The following is a 22,885-nucleotide window of genomic DNA, read 5'->3' as shown; positions in this document are numbered from 1 at the left end:
CCTCTGGGCTGTCTAGTCAGAAACAAGTACCCCTTCCTCTAGGCTCCTGTGGCCCAGGTCAGGACACACCACTTGACAAGAAAAGGCAGGTTGGGTGTGTTAGTTCCCATCCTTCCAAGAGCAGGGCCCAACCAGATTTAAAGTAACCAGCAGGCTGGAGCTTGGTCATCTGGTTAAAGAGTTGAAATACCTAAATTTTTACCAAAGTAATAAAATAAATGTTACCATTGGCTATTAAATCATCACAATGCTTGCGGTGAAAAAAGTACGAAAAAATGCATTACCCCATTTTTACTGCCAATGAAGAAAACAGACTTTTCTCCAATTTCAGCTCCATCACCTTCATTTTCACTACTTCCCCGTTTTTCCACTTCAGCTTTTGCAATTTCCCAGAGAGTTTCACTATGTGAGAGAAAGATAACCAAAATTCAGAAAAACAAAAAGAATCCTTACAAAAGTTTCTTTCCAGCCCAGAGAAATTTCATTTTAATCAGATTTATAAAACAAATCAATATCATTTGTAGGGGAGGACAATGAGCTGGTAAAACTTTGCAGGATTAGTCATTTTCTGTGTACTAGATGGAAGAAGAAATGATAAACAGAGCCTTTATTGCCAAGATCTGAAGTTGTCTTATTTGGGGACTCCCGGCCAGGGCTGAAAGCTATATGTGTTAGCTTCTCAGACATGCATGAAGGTTCAATGCCTTTTGGAAACATACAACGGGAAAACCACCACCATCTAGGAAAAGGCGGAAACATGTAAAACCAGTTTACCACATAACCTCTGCTACCTGAAATAGTTTTAGTTTTTTAAAATTATACATTTTTTGGCTCCAGATTCCTTTTTTAAAATATAAAGAAGGGAGAAAATCACCTAAAATTCCTTTTGAAAATCATCCTTTCATTCACCTCTCTACACAGATAAGATTTTTTTTTTTTTAAGTAAAGCCTAAATAAATTATGGAGTACTGAACTAAAAAATATGAGTAAGATTTCATGTTTTATCCACCTGAATCTACTACTTTCTGCATAGAGTATGCCAACTTGAGTAAATTACCTAACCTCTCTGGATCCTTCATTCAAGAAATATTTATTGAGCACCTAATATACTCACATTTCTGTGCTAGTCCCCAGGCTCACTTTTGTTTCTTCTCGTCTAACTACTGACTAAAAAACACCACCAACTTCATAGGATTGCCATGATTGTAAAATGTGATAATTCATTTAGGTTAGGGCCTGGCCTATATTATAATCACCTAAAATTAGTGAGTGTTTATAATTATTATTTTTCAAGAATCTGGAAAGGAAAAGGGGGGGTCTGCACTAAAATTCACACATTTACTTCACAGGTGAGCCCCTAAGAACTCAGTCTGGGCCTGTTTGCTCTTCAATTACACCCATTTCTTCATAATGTGATTATCTCTTTTGGAAGTTCCCAACAGTAAAGAGAAAGAGGATTGTAACCATTTACTGTGATGGGAAGCTTAAGGTTCATAAACTCAACAGAGATGGGGGGAAAAAAAAAGCCCAGAAATCTCACTCTGTGATGGACTCCAGTACCCTACTCTCCTTCTGATGTCCTTACAAGTCGTTCAGGGAAGTTTTAGGCATGATCTTGAGAACAAGTAACTAAAATAAACATCAGAGAAGAGTTACAATGTGTCTGATAGGTGATTAAAATCCCACCCCCTCCCCTTAAAATGTGACCTTACATTTTTCAGTGTCTTCACTAGTTTCCCCTCTTTTATCTTTGTCGTAAACCCCTGCACCCGGACAGGAGGTCCCTGAGGAAGTGGGTTTGTGGTCTGGCTCACCGCCTGAAATCCTGTTCCTAGAATATTCCCGGGCCCCCCAAAAACTCTTTTTGAAGAAACAATGATTCAAGTTGAATCATCTTTCAACATCTCTTAACTTTTCCACCTCTGGAACTTTTCTACTTGCTTTTGGCAGAATCCATACTCTCAAGGATAGTACCTTGACCAACCAGACAGGAACTGCAAACAGGACAACCCTACAATGGGACTCGCTGTAACTCCTCTCCCCACATATACTGGCAGCGGCCTCTCCCTCCACCGCCGCTCCCCGCCTCCACCCCATCCAGGCTGAGTTGAGAAAGAAGGGAGGCTCTCGAGGGTTGCATAAACCAGGCCCAAGCAGGGTTGCAGGGATACCTGGGCATCGTGGCTTGGCCGCCCCAGTGTCCTGGTCGTCGCGTGAGGCCCAGCCTACAATCAGCCGCACGGCGAACCCGGAGAGAGGCCGGATTGAAGCAGGGTATTGCGTTGCCATGGTAGCTACGTCACAATCATGGGTTGCGTGCAGGGTAGAGGCATCATGGGAAAGGTAGTTTTCAGCGTTCTTGTCTCGTTTCAGCTTCAGCCGTTTTGGATGGGAGAGGAGACTCGTGGCAGTAAATCTGGGACTTAAAAAACTCTGGGCCGAAAATGTTCTTTTATTTAAAAACTATTCTCCTGAGTACCGACTATTTATATGCCGGGGTCTCTGTCTTTAATTACTTTTCTCTCCCCAATAACAGTGATTTGGGAGTGGAGGAAGAAACAATCTCCTGAGCTGTTTTCTAGTGATTTACTAGAGACAAAGATTTTAGTGTTTTCCAGCCTTCTGTTTGTTTGGTTGTTTCAGATTTTGTAGAATAGTACATCGTTTGAAAGTGAGAGAAAATATTAGTCGCTTAGTCGTGTTGGACTCTTTGCGACCCCACGGACTCTAGCCTGCCAGCCTCCTCTGTCCATGGAATTCTCCAGGCAAGAAAACTGGAATGGGTAGCTATTCCCTTCTCCACGGGATCTTCCTGACTCAGGGATCAAACCCAGGCCTCCTACATGGCAGGTGGATTCTTTACCATCTGAGCACCAGGGAAGCCCAGCACATTGTTTATGAGTAAGTTAATAAAGCAAATGCATCTCTGTAATACTTCATTTACTTATATCCAAGTCAATAACAAACTCTGAGTTATTAACATTGCTATATGACACACAAACTAATTAAAGGAAGCCAAAGATATAAACTATTGCAGAGAGGTACGATTTACATAAGAACAAGTGACGAGGCCTAAATCTGTCTCGAATGCTGACTGTTGGAAGGAGAAATTTCCCTCTACAGTTCTGTCATTTGCTTAGTCTCTATTGCGTGATGTTCAAGAATATGAATTTTGGAGTAAGATAGTTTGAAGTCCTGACTCAGCCACACTAAGTTGCCACTAGGGATAAATTACTCAATTTCTCTGAGACTTTGCTTCCAATCTGGTAAAGCAGGAAAAAAAATTATGACTTTTAAATGAGATAAATATATGTAAAACATAACTTACAGTGTGTCTGAAACACTGTTTTAAGTGCTTAATATCTGTTATGGTAAGGTAAGTGGCTGATCGGCAGCTTTGAAGAAACACAAGGAAATAAAACAGATGGAAATAAAAGGCATTAACTTCTGATAAAATCTTTGGGGACAAACTTCTCCCAATATTTAGGTGCATTTTGGAGACACAGAAGACTACAGTTACACATAGGAAGGGAAGTAATGGAGGGGAGTTCAACAGAGAAAGGATGATAGCAAGGGAGGCTGATGCATCATGGAGTCAGTATCTATTATATATGCTGGAACTAGCCCATCTATAAACTCACAAACTGATGTGGGACAAATTGTGATAAATCATGATGGCTGGGGTTCTGGAACTTTATATGCCTTTTGCATGTTAGTTGGGAAGCCCTATTGCTATGGATAACAATAACGGCAGCTAACATTTTTCCAAATGTTTTCTGTGGACGAGGCACAGTATTAGCAAGTTAGTTTTAATGGTTTGCATAACTGGGACAGGTGGTTGAGGGAGTGAGTATGGTAACCAGGTGAAGGTTATCTGGCTGGGCCCTAATCACCAGCATTGATTCAGGAGTGAGTCACTTGATTCACCTTGATTTAATTAAGAAGATGAATTCTGTTTTCTATCTTTTTGCCCCCTGAGACTTCATCAGTTCAGTTCAGTTCAGTCGCTCAGTCACGTCCGACTCTGCAACCCCATGAACCCAGCATGCCAGGCCTCCCTGTCCATCACCAACTCCTGGAGTTTACCCAAACTCATGTCCATTGAGTCAGTGATGCCATCTAACCATCTCATCCTCTGTTATCCCTTTCTCCTCCTGCCTTCAATCCTTCCCAACATCAGGGCCTTTTCAAATGAGTTAGCTCTCTGCATCAGGTGGCCAAAGTATTGGAGTTTCAGCTTCAACATCAGTCCTTCCATGAACACCCAGGACTGATTTCCTTTAGGATGGACTGGTTTGATCTCCTTGCAGTCCAAGGGACTCTCAAGAGTCTTCTCCAACACCACAGTTCAAAAGCATCAATTCTTCTGTGCTCAGCTTTCTTTATAGTCCAACTCTCACATCCATACATGACTACTGGAAAAACCATAGCCTTGACTAGACAGACCTTTGTTGACGAAGTAATGGCTCTGCTTTTTAATATGCAGTCTAGGTTGATCATAACTTTCCTTCCAAGGAGTAAGCGTCTTTTAATTTCATGGCTGTAATCACCATCTGCAGTGATTTTGGAACCCCCAAAAATAAAGTCAGCTACTGTTTCCCCATCCATTTGCCATGAAGTGATGGGACCGAATGCCATGATCTTAGTTTTCTGAATGTTGAGCTTTAAGCCAACTTTTTCACTCTCCTCTTTCACTTTCATCAAGAGGCTCTATAGTTGTTCTTCACTTTGTGCCATTAGGGGACAAATAAAGTGACTTTCTAGGGTAGATGAAAATTGTTCAAGAGTATACAAAGATTAGAACTGCTCTTCTGGATCAGCCCAAGAAGACTCACAGATTTCAGTGGTGGTGATGGAGGAGGAGATAATTTTATGCTGCTTGCTGAATGAAATGAGCAATTATATGAAAGGTAAAGGTGTGAGCAGAGTATATTCAGTGACCTGTGAATAGTTTGGGGTAGAGGTGTCTGGTGGGGCTAAGGTGGGAGAGTAAGCTAGGCAGGTAGATTGGGTTACCATGAAAGATCTTGCAATCTGGATTTTACTGTGTTGGTTATGAGAAACCAAATAAGATTTCAAATAGGGGTGTGCCATGACTAGACTTTTCCAACCAGTTGGCTGTTTGTATCAGGTGGCCAAAGTAGTGGAGCTTCAGCATCAGACTTTCCAATGAGTATTCAGGGTTGCTTTATTTTAAGACCGGTTTGATTTCCTTGCTATCTAAGGGACTCTCAAGAGTCTTCTCCAGCACCACAGTTTGAAAGCTGGAAAGACCCTTGTGCTGGGAAAGATTGAAGGCAAAAGGAGAAGAGGCCCTCAGTAGAGGATGAGATGGTTGGAAAGCAACACCGACTCAATGGACTTGAACTTGAGCAAACTTCGGGAGATAGTGATAGACAGTGAGGCTGTAGTCCATGGGGTCACAAAGAGTTGGATGTGACTTAGTACTGAACAATAACAACAACATGACTAGACCTTAGTTCAGTGAGATAATTTTTTGTAGCTGTGTGAAGGATGCTTCAGAGTCTGGAAGTCGTGTATGGAGGCTATTAACAATAGCCCAGAAAGTTACAGAGTTTTAATATATTTTCCTTTTTTTCAAAGTTACATAAACTTTTTGTAGAAAAAATACTATACAGAAAAAACAAAGAGGGTATAATAAGCAAATGCCAGAAGTAACAACGACATTTTGATGTTTTTCATTCCAATCTTTTTTGCTCATAGAGCTGACGTTTTACTGTATAATTAACATTCTGATTTCAACATGTATTTTCCTGTATCAATTTTTCAAAAATGCATAATAAACACAGCTTTTATGGCTGCATAAGCTTCCACTATATAGAGTTTTAATAATTAAGCACTCTCCTAATATGAGTGTTTAAAGTTAAACATGAGTTGAGCTAATCAGAATCCTTCTCTGGAATTTTTCAAACAAGCATTAAGAAAATCAAGTCATTCCCTCTCTGAGGGAAACTGGCAATATTTCCTGCTAAATGAAGTACTCTGTAGCAGTAAAATCCCTTTCTTCCTTTAGGGAAAAGAGAATAGGGGGAAATGTGAGGGGAGATGAGGTCCCTGCATGAACCAGTTAGCGGAAAAGCTGCTTCACCTTGTTAGTCTAGCTCCTCATTTTCGCTTCCTCAGTCCCCACATTCCCAAAGCCTTTGGTCCACAGGAATCAGCCCAGAGACTCAGTATTGAGAAGTCCAAATTCCATGACAGCTGGGGGTGGGAGCGGGGTGGGTGAAATGTGTTCTTGGCATCCCAGAACACTTAAAGCCTTTTTCTAGAAAAATATGATTATTCATGGTGGCTAATTCTTCAGGATTATACTTCAGTACAATTATGGGCTACAAGTATTGTTCCAGGAACCTGACTACCATGTATTCTTTTCCTGTGGAAAAAAATGTCCAAATAACCACTAACAAACACTTTTTTCAAGCCAAGATTTGTAAATTTTCTCGTACATTGAGAGTTAAATTCATTTCTAAGCTATGGTGGTATGTGACTTCAAGGACACACACAGACACAAATCTAGAACATTTAAAATAAAATTTTAGACACAGTTCAATCAACTTACCTATAAGGAACTTATTATGAAATCATGGGAGATCATGATTTATACATATTGTATATATGTCAATAAGCACATATATATATATGATAATTACAATTTGTCCAAACAGCTTCTTTTTATATGGATAAAGCAAAGCAACACAGAAGACAAAGCATGAGTGCAGAAGGAGGTAATAACTACCATTTTCACTAGTAGTACACTTCAGCTTTGACAATGAAAACATTAGGTATTTCTTGAAGATTATTCAAAAGATAATGCTTGAAATGGGTTTTGTAAATCATTTATTATGATTGAAAGGGAGGAAAATGATAGGAGACAAATATTACAATTAAACATGTAACATTATTCTCTTGTAACCAATCATAATAACACACTTTGAATTTTTAAATGGCTATATAAAAGTAATTTCCCAGAAAATAAAATTTTCACATCATCAGTTACAGAAAATTGATTTCTTTCCATCAAAATATTTTATCTCTGCTCTATCAAAACTAAATGCCAAGTGTAGGGTACTACCATTTAAGCTGAGCCTTCACTATTCATTTAAATTAGAAGATTTTAGGGGGGAGCTTACCACATGATGAACTAACTACTGCCTGAGAATCAAGTCCTCATACATATGTAACAGCTCTGCCAAGCCTCTGGCTCACCGACTAATGATTATTAAATGGTTTTCTGGGAACTCAGAAACTCTACCGTATCCCAGCCAAAAGGTGCCTGAGAGTCATCCCAAACTGGTAACCAGTTTATTCTCAAAAATTAATTTGCTTACACAGTGAGTGGCTGTGGCTCAAAAGATTAGGAGAACTAGTAAATGGCCATGTATTTCTATGGGTGGTTTCGACCTTTGTCATTATCGGTAAAGCGCAATCTTACTTGATCAGTGTATTTCTTGGCTCTGATCTTTCTAAGGATGCTAACGTAGGATGGAACGTTTTTAAAAGGCTTAGTTTGAGAACAGTACATTGCCACAGGGAGAAAGCAGCAAAAAAGAAAACAAGAAGGCTCGCCAACAGATTAATTCAGCAGCTAACTTTTTTCCCCCAACTGGTTAAAAAAATACCATACACAAAGTGATAAATATATGTCCAAAATATAAATAAAAAATATTCTACACATAAATAAAATTAAGTATACTCATGATTACTATTTCAATTAAACATTTTTACAATATAATTTTCATGTCTTATCACAGTTTCATTTTCATCATGAATAATAATAAGTACTTTATTTTGACACAAACTGGAATGTACTGACCATTTATGTAACCTAGTAAAGCAATAGGTTTCTAGACTCAACTAAAATTTATCTCCTTTGAAGAAGAGTTACTTTCTCTTTTCTTAAAAAAAAAAATATTTTGGGGAATTTATTCTCAAACTATAATTTAAAAGACTGTGTGAAGCAAAGCTTTAAAATTTCTTTGTTTTCAAAGATATCATTATTTAACAAAGCAAGGTCAAGATGACCCAGCACCAATGGAATGAAATGTGGGCAATATTCCAGTGAACTTGGGTTATGTAGATAGCCAAGGAATGTCAGGAATCAATGTTTCATTTTAAGTTTTACACTCCAGTGATCTGAAAAGGTGACAGGGTATACTTTCTAAAACCACACTGGAGGTTCTGGTTACCTGCTGCTGCTGCTGCTAAGTCGCTTCAGTCGTGTCCGACTCTGTGCAACCCCATAGAGGGCAGCCCACTAGGCTCCGCCGTCCCTGGGATTCAGCGCCTGCTTTTTCACACAGCGATTCATAGAACTAAAAACTTACCCTTCAACACCACCCAGCAGCTGTTTCTTAAATTGGATACTCTACTTCTTTCTAAATACCGTATCATTAATTAAAAGCACATTTAATTATAGTACATAATTTTTTGGCAGTAAGCATGTCCAAATAATCAACTGGTTTGCCAAATGAGAGTTTGGCAAAACTCCCTTGAATCTCCCTTTCTAAAGATTGCTAGAATATTTTTTCTAAGAGAAAAAAAGCCTTGATGTGTCTGATGGGAAAGGTGATGGAAAAAAAAGGCAAATTCTAACCCAGTTAAGCTAAAAGGAAATCAGCATGTGGGAAAATTTGTTTAGGTTTTATGTGTGTGTGTGTTTAAGTTTTATTACAAGCATTTATTTGAATATTTATGAATCAAATGGAAGAGAGTAACTCCCATTATTTTTAAAGAATGGACTACTACTGTGTGGGTGTCATGCTGCCAGGATGTAAATGAACTTATTTGGAGCTGATGCAGCCACTGCTTAGAAGACAGGGGGAGATGTTTAGGCCCCTGAGCCTCAGAGCAAAGTGGGGCCTTTGGTTGGTCTGCTGTTTGCCAGAAGGGGCTGGCTTCCCATCACCCTGGCTTGGCAACCCTGGGTCTGAGCTGAGAGCAGCGCTGGAGCAGAGAGGTGGTGAACTGCCTTTTGCTGGTAGAAGTTGTTTATGTAGCTGGCGATCAAAAGCGTGATTTCAAGAATCTAAAACAAGAAAAGTGGAATTGTTATCCTCTTGAGAAGTTCTCATCATTTTCCAAAGAGAGTGAAGGGTTGGCCATGAGTGGCCTCCATCTGCAAGTGCCCAGGCCACCAGAGTTCTCTTTCAACCAGATCAAACAGTGGAGTACAGCTGATCCTTGAACAACACAGGGCTTAGGGACCCTGATACTCTGCCGCCGCTGCTGCTAAGTCACTTCAGTCGTGTCTGACTCTGTGCAACCCCCGCAGTCAGAAATCTGTGTGTAACTCTGCAGCACCCTTCTGTGGCCACGATTCCTCTGTATCCATAGTTCCACATCCATGGATTCAACTAACCACGGATCGTGTAGTAATGTAGTATTTACAACTGAAAAACAATCTATGTATAAGTGGACTTGTGCAGTTCATACCTGTGTTGTTCAAGAGTCAACTGTACTTACATGTTCAGCACCATCTATTTTTCTGTTACTTAAACCAGCAGAAAGTGGTACTTTTTTTTTTTTTTGAAAGTGGTACTTAAGAAAAAAAGTCAAATTTAGTGGCAATATTAGAAAATGTGACAACAGTACAATTCTGTCAGTTATCTTAAAGCCACACTTGTGGATACATGAATAAGAAATTCAGTGTAGTATATTAACTTTTTATTTATTTATTTTAGCTTTTACTTCTTTTTTTTTTTTAACTTTTTATTTAAACTGAAGTGTGCCATGATCTTCCGCACTTACTATCTGCCTTCACTTAAGTATAGATTTAATTAAGAAACATACATGCCATTTTTTAAAGCTTCAGATTCTAAAAAAAGTAGTCTCTTTTAGTTGATAATTTTAAGACAAAGTTTTAGAAAAATTAGTTTCTCATTCTTTTCCCTAAAATTGGAATCACATGTTAGAATGCAGCCCTTTTATTTATTGCTTTTACTTAGAGACATTAAAACTACATAGCTTGTTAAAATTGTAAAGAAACAATGTCTTAATTTTAAAACCTCACTCTTCTCACTAATGAGTCCATTAAGTGAATTATTCCAAGTAAATAAGATAATGCATATAAAATACCTGACGATAACAACGTATGCCAGGACCACTTATTTTGATCTTTCTGTATACCAGGCACTGAGCTAAACATTTTATGTTTTAAAATTAGTTAATTAATTTTTGGCTGTGCTGGATCTTTATTGCTCTGTGGGTTTTGTCTGGCAGGGGCAAGTGAGGGCTAATCTCTGGGTGGGGTTCGTGGGCTTCTCGTTGCCATGGCTTCTCTTTTTGTGGAGCACAGGCTCTAGCTCAGTAGTCATGGAGCACAGGCTGAGCTGCCCCACAGCATGTGGAATCTTCCCAGACCAGGGACTGAACCAATGTCCCCTGCATTGGCAGGCAGACTCCCAACTACTGGACTACCAGGAAAGTCTGGGCTAAACACTTCATGATTGCCTCACTTAATTCTTAATTCAGAAAAAAAAAAAAGGAACATTATACCATTTTTTAGATGAGGAAACCAAGGCTTAGGGAGAAGATGTAAGACTGGACCTAAGATTGTATGATTATAAGCAGTTTGTTTTCCCATCAAGAACTTAAGTCTTTGCACAATAAATATTTTAGTGTGAGAAAAACTAGCATTAAAAAGTTAGCATAAAGGCTTCTACTTACCTTGGGTTTTGCCATAGCAAAAATCAATTTCTCTGTTGGTTTGTCCTTTGAATGTGCATTGTTAATGACTACCATAAAATCATCTTGATAACCTCCAAAGGTCATTAGACTCTTGTATACATAGCTGACTATTAACCTCTTCAAAGAGAAGAAAAAAGTACATATGTTATACACTATTTTCAAAGAAAGATGAGAGATGACTAATAATATGTATCTCCATTAAGATGCTGATACAGATGGAAAACTGTAGATGGAAAATATCTGTAATTCCATACAGTTTCAAAAAGCAAAACTTGAATTTGCTGTGTACCAGTAACTATTTACGTAGCATTTACACTGTATTTGTCCTTAAAGATTTCTGTCTGTCTGTCTATCTACCTGCCTACCTACCTATCTGGTTGAATCATATGAACCTGATGTTTTTTTAAGGTAAAAAATGGTCAAATATTGGCAAATCCATATAGTTCACCCTGATAGACAGATCTTGATATATGTAAACATAACCAGTATCAAGCACACTACTTCTTTTTTAACTTTCTGCTTCTTTTAACTTAACAGCATGTTATGAACATCTTTCCATGACACGAACATACTTGCTATTGTATAAAATCATTTTAAATGATTTTATAGACATTTGTTTAGATTTTATAGACACAGACATTATTTAACTAATCTATTGAAGAATATTAAAATTTTTTTGTTACTATCTTATTCCAGTGAATATTTTGGGACATATTTCATAATACACATAGAATAATTATTTCTATGGTTATAAACCTCAACAGGTAAAATTGCTATCTCAAAAAAGTAAACCTTTCGAAACTCAGAAACATTATACCCATTTACATTTCCAGCATTTTGCGGTTTTGATAACACAGGATACCATCATTTGTTTGAAGCTCTGCCAGTCTGATTGGTGACAAGTAGAATCTCACTGTATTAAACTGAATTTACTTGATGGTGAGATTAACATTTAAAAGTACATTTACTGAATATTGGTATTTCTTCTGTGAACTGCCTTGGCCCATTTGTCTATTGCTGTGTTCATCATTTCTTTACTATCTGGAAAAACAGTTCCTAAAGGATAACAACCCTTTGTCATACATGCAGCAAATACTTTTTCCCAATGTGTTACTAAAACAATTTTTAAAATATAATTCAAAGATGTACAGCCTAAAAGGAAAGGAATCTGTGTATTTAATGATTAGCTTGCAAGACCTGGAGCAGATCATCCCAGTACTGGACACCTCCTCTGCTGCAGGCCAGCAGTGTCAATCTCCTGGTCTGTACATCCATCTCTCAGAATCAACAAACTGGTTTACTTGGCCAAAGGAACTCAATACTGGTGTATAATTTTTGTTGACTTTAAGTCACTGGTTTTATAATCTATCTTCAGATTATTTATTCAAGAACTAAAAGGCATTCAAGAAACATGCCATACCGTGCTAAGTCGCTTCAGTCATGTCCAACTCTTTGTAACCCTATGGACTGTAGCCTACCAGGCTCCTCTATCCATGGGACCCTCCAGGCAAGAACACTGGAGCAGGTTGCCAATGCCCTCTTCTAGGGGATCTTCTCAACCCAGAGATCGAACAGATGTCTCCTGTGGTTCCTGCACTGTAGGCAAATTCTTTACCGCTGAACCATGGGGAAGCCCACTCAAGAAATATAAATGCCTTCGAAAGAGTTTTCAACAGTTATAAGGAGAAACAGTAACTAAAACACTAAAGGATAGTCTCATTTCCAAGAAATTCTCAGTGATTCTGACTATAGCCACAAGTAGGAGAGCCCATGACATCTACCAGGTGAACTGAGCGATCCCTGTCCACCAGGTTAAAAAAGATTTTTTTAAAAGTAATCTGATATATATAAAATATGATAGAAAATAAAGTGAATTTCAGATAAATGAATAAATAGAAATCACAGTTTGACTTTATAGTTAATCATGTAATAACTCTAAAGATACTGTATATGTACAAGTGAATGGGTAAGTGATATTTTGGGAAAGTAAAAAAAATTTTCACAGAAATTTTAGTGAAACTGAACTTAAAATTCTGCTAACTAAAGTTTCTACCTTAATGTTATCTTCAAGAGGTATCTTAATGTTATACCTTAATGTTATCTTCAAGAGATATGTTATCTTAATGTTATTTTGCACAGGAAGCCACCTTCTGAACTCTACAAATGAGTGATCTTTTTACAAATACAACTGTGACTGCAATTTAGTCATGGTATCTTAATATTTTTCTCATACACAATACATAGCCTGTCTAATCTTGTTTTAAAAAAAGAAATTGTAATCATGGTTGTATTCATAAAATGACTTCATGATATAGTATTAGGAAGGATATTTTTCTGTGTATAAGAAAAATAAGATTAAGGTATCATTACCTTCTGTTTATGGAACACTGAGCATGGATGTGAGTCTGAGTGAACCCCGGGAGTTGGTGATGGACAGGGAGGCCTGGCGTGCTGCGATTCACGGGGTCGCAAAGAGTCAGACACGACTGAGCAACTGAACTGAACTGAACTGAGCAATGGAAATAGTTGACTCAATGCAAAACTTAAGGATTTAATCTTACCATGGAGTTGTATTCTAAGATGCTTAAACCATCCTCATGTACAGCCAGCCACATGAATGTACTTCCAAGGGACGATGGGGTTATGGGCTATGAAGAGATGAAAATATACTATATAATAGATGCTAAACAAAGTTACAGAAATGTTTTAGTCTAAATGCAGTATGACATTTCTAACAACAGCAGCAACAACATCTTATTAAAAATCTCACTTGAGGAGTAGACAGTGTGGTATAATGGAAAGAATAGTGAATTAGCAGACCCAAATTGGGGTCTTGAATTTGGGTTCGAGACCCAAATCTGTTATTTATTAACGTGTATTTGGATAGGCCACTTAATCTAAGCCCTAGCAGGGTTTGTCTCTCCTTCCTCAGTGTCATGTCACTCCTAACCATTAGTGGTTTCCAGACCTATTGCAACACTGGTTGCGAGTTCCTGAAAGTGTGAGAATAACTTATCTGAAACTATGGGCTTCTGTATCCCTAGAGCTCAGCTCTCTTTGTTTGGCAAACAAAATTCATAATTACTAAATAATACAAATGAGTGCAAGAGTAAATGAGTGGATGGATGAAGGAATAAAGAGAAGAAAGCAGAGCTAAGGGGCTGTCTTCAGTCTACTGATTAAGCCTTCTGAGTGTAAGAAATGATTTTGGCAGGGTAAACTGGAGCAGAAGGGAAAAGACAGAGACGCCGATGGCTCTCCTGCTCTCTCCTCAGTGTCCTTTCATGGTTTTCCTTATATTGTTAGAAATTCCCTTATTTTCTTTTAAAAAGTTGAATATACTAAACCTGGGGTTACAGTTATCAGTTTATATTCTACTAAACTGGATAGCCTCCCCCTACCATTTCTTACTTTTGCAAGAAACAGCTTGGCACCAAAGAATGGCCACTTCCTGGCTACTGTCAAATAGATTCGAACACAATCAGCAGCACTGTGTCCTCGGAGGGCCATCCACCTGGTTGACAGTCGCTGGCAAAGCTGCCTAAAAAAAAAAAAAAAAGAAAAGAACAAAAACACAAACAGTGTATCATCCTCCCAAGATAACGCTCTCCTTGAGCCAATCCTAGACACCACTGGGAGACCTACCCAGGGCAAGCTGTGGTTTGGTGGTGCCCATCTTACCACTGTCCACCCCTTGTCCTTCGTGGAGCATTCCTTTCACCAAATCCTCCTATTTGTTAGTGCTCTCAGTATGACCTGGGTTCCCTGCTCCCCACTCCCTTCAGGTAAAAATTTAAAATCTGATAAGCTAACATCAAACTTTTGCATAATTAGCCTAGAATCTCATGGGAATTACTTTCACTTTTAAAGAAGTACAAGAATTGGAGACTGAAGAATGAATCCCCAATGGTGGAATTTAGGTGCTACCACTCCTGGCTCGGAGAGATGCTGGGTACAGGGGAAACCTCTTAAATCATGAAGGCAACCACTTATTCTACAGAGACAATAGACTAATCACAAATGTTTCTATTTTAAAAAACGTCATGGTGAATTGGGTTTGCCTCTATTTTTGAATCTATGCCTTTTTCTTTATAAATAGTTTTCAAAAATCAAAACTCCGAATTAATAGAGTAGAATTAAAAATTTTTATTAAAAAACTTTGTGTAAGAAGATACTTTATTTTTATTCCAATTTGTTTATAATGGAATACCCTAAGAGGTAAAAAAATTTTGGTAAACATTTCATAAAATTAAACCTATTAGCCAATTTTTTCCTTTTATTTATTAGCAACATTAATTTGGAGAAGAATGAATAAGATTAAATAAAAAGATCTTAAGGCAGATTTTTTTCTTACTGAAAAAGTTTAAATCTAGCTATTAAAGTTTCCAGACACATCTCAAATAAAAACAATTATAACCTCTTGGTATTCAACAGTATTTTAAAAATCTTGAGCAAATCATTACATATAATTTTTTTCATCTTTAAAATTTGTACAGAAATATATCACTGAAAAACTAGTGCACATCTGCTCTGTAAATAGTTCTTTACCTTAGCTGTTCTTCAGAAGAGTCATCTCTATACCTTTTAGGATAAAATTTCTCTATGGCTTGTTTTAGAGTTTGATTCGCTTTGCACTGATTAGTAACGTGACCTGCTGGAGTGGAAAAAGGTCTTTCAAAATCTCCAATCTCCACCTAATTGGAAACCCAAAAAAGAGAAAATAGAGGATATTTTAAAAGAATTTTTAGAAAGAAAATTAGTTTTATTTTTTTCTAAACACTGTTAACATACAACATATAAATCTATTTGTCGTGATTGTGTGATTATGGAATTTGTAATCATATAAAAATACTATTATTTAAATCTAAACTTCATGTGAAGTTTAATTATGAAACAAGTCTATAATTTAAGTATTCCATGTGGGCTTCCCTGGTGGCTCAGCTGGTAAAGAATCTGCCTGCAAAGCAGGAAACCCAGGTTTGATTCCTGGGTTGGGAAGACCCCCTGCAGAAGGAAATGACAACTCACTCCAGTATTCTTGCCTGGGAAATCCCTTGGACAGAGGAGCCTGAAGGGCTGTTGTCCATACAGTTGCAAAGAGTTGGGCACGACTGAGTGACTAACATGATACGATATAGTTTCATTTCTACGTTAATCATCCTAGGTCAAAATCTGACAGTACCATATTTGCTCAAGGTCACTTAACTCTACTATTGCCTGTAACAACACTAGATAATTTTTCATTTTAAAGGTACAATTTTGGTTGGTGAAAATAAGGCAAAAATAGAAGTTAGAAATAAAAAATAGATATAAAGCTATGAAAAATCTTTTTAAAGTATTACTTGCACTTTTTAAGGGTCTCTACTGAATATAATGGGAGCAAGTACTACATTCTCATCACTTCCTAGATTTTCTCCATAAATGTGACTGTACGCATCCCCTCAAACTATTGGTCAGTATTTTTTTGGAAACAAAGCCCTTCATTACCTTTTTTCCCTGAATGACAGAATGTTCAATCCTTACTTCTATTAACAGACTATACAGATGCCACCCCTCTACCAACACATCAAACCATTCATCCATCCATCCTTCCCTCTCTCCAACCACTCTCCCACCCATTCATTCATCCAAACCTGTACTGAGTTCTCATTGTATGTCAGGCACTGTGCTAATTTATATGAGAAAGAAAAAGGTTGAACACAGTTCCTGTCCTCAAAGAGTTTACGGTCTAGTAGAGGAGACTGAAGAATAAATATATACTTGTGATAAACTGTGTTAAGTGCTTTCTTTGCACATGGTACCAAAGAGGGTTCAATGAGCGAGATGGGGTGGGAGGCACATACAAAGGACCTCAGATCAGATCAGATCAGTCGCTCAGTCGTGTCCAACTCTTTGCGACCCCATGAATCGCAGCACGTCAGGCCTCCCTGTCCATCACCAACTCCCGGAGTTCACTCAGACTCACGTCCATCGAGTCAGTGATGCCATCCAGCCATCTCATCCTCTGTCATCCCCTTCTCCTCCTGCCCCCAATCCCTCCCAGCATCAGAGTCTTTTCCAATGAGTCAACTCTTTGCATGAGATGGCCAAAGTACTGGAGTTTCAGCTTTAGCATCATTCCTTCCAAAGAAATCCCAGGGCTGATCTCCTTCAGAATGGACTGGTTGGATCTCCTTGCAGTCCAAGGGACTCTTAAGAGTCTTCTCCAACACCACAGTTCAAAAGCATCAATTCTTTGGTGCTCAGCCTTCTTCACAGTCCAACTCTCACATCCATACATGAACACAGGAAAAACCATAGCCTTTGGTTTTTCAAAGGTCCAACTAGATGGACCTTTGTTGCCAAAGTAATATTCCTGCTTTTCAATATGCTATGTAGGATGGTCATAACTTTCCTTCCAAGGAGTAAGCGTCTTTTAATTTCATGGCTGCAGTCACCATCTGTAGTGATTTTGGAGCCCAGAAAAATAAAGGCTGATACTGTTTCCACTGTTTCCCCATCTACTTCCTATGAAGTGATGGGACCGGATGCCATGATCTTCGTTTTCTGAATGTTGAGCTTTAAGCCAACTTTTTCACTCTCCTCTTTCACTCTCATCAAGAGGCTTTTGAGTTCCTCTTCACTTTCTGCCATAAGGGTGGTGTCATCTGCATAGCTGAGGTTATTGATATTTCTCCCAGCAATCTTGACTCCAGCTTGTGTTTCCTCCTGTCCAGCGTTTCTCATGATGTACTCTGCATATAAGTCAAATAAACAGGGTGACAATATACAGCCTTGATGAACTCCTTTTCCTATTTGGAACCAGTCTGTTGTTCCATGTCCAGTTCTAACTGTTGCTTCCTGACCTGCATACAAATTTCTCAAGAGGCAGATCAGGTGGTCTGGTATTACCATCTCTTGAAGAATTTTCCACAGTTTACTGTGATCCACATAGTCAAAGGCTTTGGCATAGTCAATAAAGCAGAAATAGATGCTTTTCTGGAACTCTCTTGCTTTTTCCATGATCCAGCGGATGTTGGCAATTTGATCTCTGGTTCCTCTGCCTTTTCTAAAACCAGCTTGAACATCTGGAAGTTCACGGTTCACATATTGCTGAAGCCTGGCTTGGAGAATTTTGAGCATTACTTTACTAGCGTGTGAGATGAGTGCAATTGTGTGGTAGTTTGAGCATTCTTTGGCATTGCCTTTCTTTGGGATTGGAATGAAAACTGACCTTTTCCAGTCCTGTGGCTACTGTTGAGTTTTCCAAATGTGCTGGCATATTGAGTGCAGCACTTTCACAGCATCATCTTTCAGGATTCGAAATAGCTCAACTGGAATTCCATCACCTCCACTAGCTTTGTTCGTAGTGATGCTTTCTAAGGCCCACTTGACTTCACATTCCAGGATGTCTGGCTCTAGGTCAGTGATCACACCATCGTGATTATCTGGGTCATGAAGATCTTTTTTGTACAGTTCTTCTGTGTATTCTTGCCATCTCTTCTTAATATCTTCTGCTTCTGTTAGGTCCATACCATTTCTGTCCTTTATCGAGCTCATCTTTGCATGAAATGTTCCTTTGGTATCTCTGATTTTCTTGAAGAGATTCCTAGTCTTTCCCATTCTGTTGTTTTCCTCTATTTCTTTGCATTGATCGCTGAAGAAGGCTTTCTTATCTCTTCTTGCTATTCTTTGGAACTCTGCATTCAGATGCTTATATCTTTCCTTTTCTCCTTTGCTTTTCACTTCTCTTCTTTTCACAGCTATTTGTAAGGCCTCCCCAGACAGCCATTTTGCTTTTTTGCATTCCTTTCCATGGGGATGGTCTTGATCCCTGTCTCCTGTACAATGTCACGAACCTCAGTCCATAGTTCATCAGGCACTCTATCTATCAGATCTAGGCCCTTAAATCTATTTCTCACTTCCACTGTATAATCATAAGGGATTTGATTTAGGTCATACCTGAATGGTCTAGTGGTTTTCCCTACTTTCTTCGATTTAAGTCTGAATTTGGCAATAAGGAGCTCGTGATATGAGCCACAGTCAGCTCCTGGTCTTGTTTTTGCTGACTGTATAGAGCTTCTCCATCTTTGGCTGCAAAGAATATAATCAATCTGATTTCGGTGTTGACCATCTGGTGATGTCCATGTATAGAGTCTATTCTTGTCAAATTACAACAGAATCTTCTACAGAGCTCAGATTTCCTTAGTGTATTTCATTTATCTCTGCAAAAACTACTCTGAGGAAGTGATCAGAGGTATTATTTACTTTTCCTTTTATAGATGGAGAAATTATACTTTTCAGTTAGTAAAGCACTCAGAATTTTCTAGATGTATTGTTTTACCTTTCTACTCCTTTTAAAAATTCACCTAAAACATTAGAAGTATGTATCTCCAAAGAATGTGATAATTTTTCCTCGAGATAATTTTTTCTTTCTCCACAAAATTAAAAGTTAAGAAAACAAACTTAAATTTTAGCAAAAATGAGAGTGATTTTAACAGAGCATCTGTGATGTTAGAGAATCAAAGCCTAGATAAGCAGATAATCAAAGCCTAAATAATCAAAGCCCAGCACATGATAAGAAATTACTCTTAATCCTATCACCAAGACAATATGTGACTTACTTCTTTCCTCAGCTTTTTATCACTGCAAAAAGGGAATACTTAGTGCAGTATGAACACTTTAGCGTCTGAAGATCATAAAGTTACTATGAAAGTAAACTAAATTATCAACTATTCATGCATCCAAGAACATGATGGAGAATGGACTGTATGTAAAGCACTGTGCTAGACACAAAGATGAATAAGGAGAGCTCTTGCTTTCAGGAAGCCCCCTGGGATCAGAACAGTAATAGATACGTGCAAGGCATTACCGAAGCCTTAAGAGGAACGTTTAACCCATCCAGGAAGAATTCAAGAAGGGTTTCTGGTATGAGTGATACCTAAGATAAAAATGAAAGGATCAGCTGAAGTAAACAGGTAAAGGCATGGGAGTAGAGATGTCTAAACAGAGGAGACAAACAAGTAAAGCATAAGAGGAAAGAATAAGTGAATCATATACAACTCAGGACCATAAAGTTCAAGGTAGAGAGTATTAAGAGATGAGGTTGGCGAGGCAAGAAGAGTTCAGATCATGACAGTGCTTCCATATAAACAAGGGAATGACACAATGATTCACATTTTTTTCTGTATCTCCATTCCAGTTCCTGTATTATCAGTGCTGCCTGACAAACCACCATGGCACAGTTTCTAGGCCCAACCTTAGGAAAATGGCAGCTTCCACATACTGTCTCTTCTGGGACATTGCTCTTGTCACCCTGCCACCGTTCTGTGAGGAAGCACAAGCAGACACTTGAAGAGGGGACAAGCAGGTGTTCCAATTGACATAAGTTCCAAATAACCGCCGGCATCAGCCACCAGATGTGCGAGTGAACAAACCTTTCAGATGATTCCAGCCCTCAGCTACAGAGTCACAACCAGTCTAAAAGTTATGCCTACTGATCCCATATGAAGCAGAGACAAGCTGCCGTTACATATGCCTGCCCTAATTGTTATCTGGGGCCAAGTCTTGGAGTCATTTATTATGCAGCAACAGGCAACTGGAACTATCTCTCTAGATTCTGCTTGGAGAATAAAAGTATGTGGGGGACCAGACCAGAGAAAAATACATTAGTTAGAAGCCTGATGCAGAAGAGTAGGCAGGATATGATGATGGTCTGAACCACAGCAATGGCAGTCAGCATGGAGAGGAGGGGACAGGGTCCTGGAGACTGGGGGGAAGGGAGAGGGAGGGCAGAGGCAGAGGTGATTCCTGGATTTGAAGCTTGCTTGGCAGATTGCGGAAAATTCTTAAAGAGATGGGAATACCAGACCACCTTATCTGCCTTCTGAGAAATCTGTATGTAGGTCAAGAAGCAACAGTTAGAACTGGACATGGAACAACACACTGGTTCCAAATTGGGAAAGGAGTGTGTCACGGTTGTATATTGTCACCCTGCTTATTTAATGTATATGCAGAGTACATCATGTGAAATGCCAGGCTGGATAAAGCACAAGCTGGAATCAAGACTGCCAGGAGAAATATCAATAACCTCAGATACACAGATGACACCACCCTTATGGCAGAAAGCAAAGAATAACTAAAGAGCCTCTTGATGAAAGTGAAAGAGCAGAGTGAAAAAGTTGGCTTAAAACTCAACATTCAGAAAACGAAGATCATGGCATCTAGTCCCATCACTTCATGGCAAACAGATGGGGAAACAATGGAAACAGTGAGACACTTTATTTTTCTGGGCTCCAAAATCACTGCAGATGGTGACTGCAGTCATGAAATTAAAAGACGCTTGCTCCTTGGAAGAAAAGTTATGACCAAGCTAGACAGCATATCAAAAAGTTGAGACATTACTTTGCAGACAAAAGTCCATCTAGTCAAAGCTATGGTTTTTCCAGTAGTCATGTATGGATGTGAGAGTTGGACTATAAAGAAAGCTGAGCACCAAAGAATTGAGGCTTTTGAACTGTGGTGTTGGCAAAGACTCTTGAGAGTCCCTTGGACGGCAAGGAGATCAAACCAGTCCATCCTAAAGGAAATAAGTCCTAAATATTCATTGGAAGGACTGATGCTGAAGCTGAAAACTCCAATACTTTGGCCACCTGATGTGAAGAACTGACTCACTGGAAAAGATCCTGATGCTGGGAAAGACTGAAGGCAGGAGGAGATGCAGGTGACACAGGATGAGATGGTTGGATGGCATCACCAACTCGATGGACATGAGTTTAAGCAAGTTCAGGGAGTCGGTGATGGACAGGGAAGCCTGGTGTGCTGTAGTACATGGGGTTGCAAAGAGCTGGACATGACTGAACCGAACTGAACTGGCAGATCGAACAGAGGCAGTGTCACGGTGAAGATGCGAATGTGAAGAAAGAAAAAGGAAGATGATTAGCTCCTGATACGCTGAACTTAAGGAGCCCATGAAAGCAACATGAGCTGAAGAAAAGATTTGAGAATCACGGGCATAGGTGGTAGATAAAATGAAGAGAATGACTAAGATGTCCTGAGATGGTAGGAGTGAGAAGGCCAAAAACCCTGGGGAATCTAAGCCAACAACACTACATTTTCCCTTAATTAAAATGTGCAGAGACCCAGGTGGAGTAGAGACTGTGCACTGCCTTTCATGACCATTCTCTTATCTTTCTGAGTAATAAAAGCTTTGAATTTTTTAAGGCTCATTGCTGCCTAGCTGAGACCACATTTTCTAGTCTCTCTTGTAGGTTGGGAAGATCAGGTGACTTAAGTTTGACCAAAGAAACATAAATGGAAACGTTCTATATAACTGCTAGGAAGATTCTCAAAAGCAGGAAGGCATGCCCTTCCTCAGTTCTTTCTCCATTCTGATGCCTGGAACACTGATGTAATGGCTGGAGCTCTGGCAGATCCCCAGGACCATGAAAATGATGGCAGAATGGAGGAGAGGACAAAGCACACGTCCCTCTTGACTGTAGACACACCAGAATGCCTATCTCCCCCTGGGGAGGGGAAGATTTCTCCCCACTACCCATCTAGAGAACTTTAACTTGGTCTAATAATTATACTGACACCGGACATATTATCAGGAGAAATTAACCAATTGAATGCACAGAGGTCTCTAGATATGCTGTATGCATGCTAAGTCGTTTTAGTCATATCTGACTCTTTGTGACTCTATGGACAGTAGCTCCCTTGGCTCCTCTGTCTATGAGATTCCCCAGGCAAGAATACTGGAGTCGGTTGCTATGTCCTCTTCTAGAGGATCTTCCCAACACAGGGATCGAACCCATGTCTCTTACATCTCCTGCAATGGCAGGCAGGTTCTTTACCCCCTGAGCCACCAGGGAAGCCCGCTTATAGATACAAAACCCCTGAAATGACCAAAGCAAGCTATTTATATATCATTTTTAGACAAAGAAACAATTATTTTCCAAGATCTAACAAAACAAAAAGGCTTGTGTTTGGGGTAGAAGACTAGTGAAGCAGTAACTGTTTATACAGCTTTCTTAGCCTTGAATTCCCTAACTGCTGACAAGGATGCTTTCTATCCTCCTCCTAGAGGGAGGACACCTTCACATGGGAGATTTATTTTCAGCTTTTAGGGCAAAAGAGGGAGGTTAGAGTGTTTTTTAAGTATATATCATTTTTTTCCCCACCAGTTGTTTCTAAAGTA

The 22,885-nt window shown here is 39.0% G+C and overlaps 2 protein-coding genes across 4 annotated transcripts in view; both read right to left on the bottom strand.

The window, feature by feature from the left end:
- Positions 1-2,280, bottom strand: part of DYNC2LI1 (dynein cytoplasmic 2 light intermediate chain 1) — a 38,100-nt gene extending 35,820 nt beyond the window's left edge. Inside the window, exons 1-2 of the mRNA XM_027555142.1 lie at positions 2,172-2,280; positions 285-402 (exon numbers count right to left, since the gene is read on the bottom strand). Of these exons, the coding sequence (XP_027410943.1) occupies positions 285-402; positions 2,172-2,179 (126 nt within the window). The 5' untranslated portion in view covers positions 2,180-2,280. The remainder of the gene's footprint in view (positions 1-284; positions 403-2,171) is intronic.
- A 4,561-nt stretch (positions 2,281-6,841) lies between these two features.
- Positions 6,842-22,885, bottom strand: part of PLEKHH2 (pleckstrin homology, MyTH4 and FERM domain containing H2) — a 106,856-nt gene continuing 90,812 nt past the window's right edge. For all 3 annotated transcript variants that reach the window (XM_027555134.1, XM_027555135.1, XM_027555136.1), the window contains 5 exons: positions 15,256-15,401; positions 14,119-14,248; positions 13,269-13,355; positions 10,687-10,824; positions 6,842-9,046 (listed from right to left, as the gene is read on the bottom strand). In XM_027555134.1, coding sequence (XP_027410935.1) covers positions 8,864-9,046; positions 10,687-10,824; positions 13,269-13,355; positions 14,119-14,248; positions 15,256-15,401 — 684 coding nt within the window. In that variant the 3' untranslated portion in view covers positions 6,842-8,863. The remainder of the gene's footprint in view (positions 9,047-10,686; positions 10,825-13,268; positions 13,356-14,118; positions 14,249-15,255; positions 15,402-22,885) is intronic.

Source organism: Bos indicus x Bos taurus, chromosome 11 (genome assembly GCF_003369695.1).
Source record: "Bos indicus x Bos taurus breed Angus x Brahman F1 hybrid chromosome 11, Bos_hybrid_MaternalHap_v2.0, whole genome shotgun sequence".
Classification (NCBI taxonomy): domain Eukaryota; kingdom Metazoa; phylum Chordata; class Mammalia; order Artiodactyla; family Bovidae; genus Bos; species Bos indicus x Bos taurus.
Note: the sequence above shows the minus strand (reverse complement) of the source record. Positions and strands in the feature narration are given on the sequence as shown.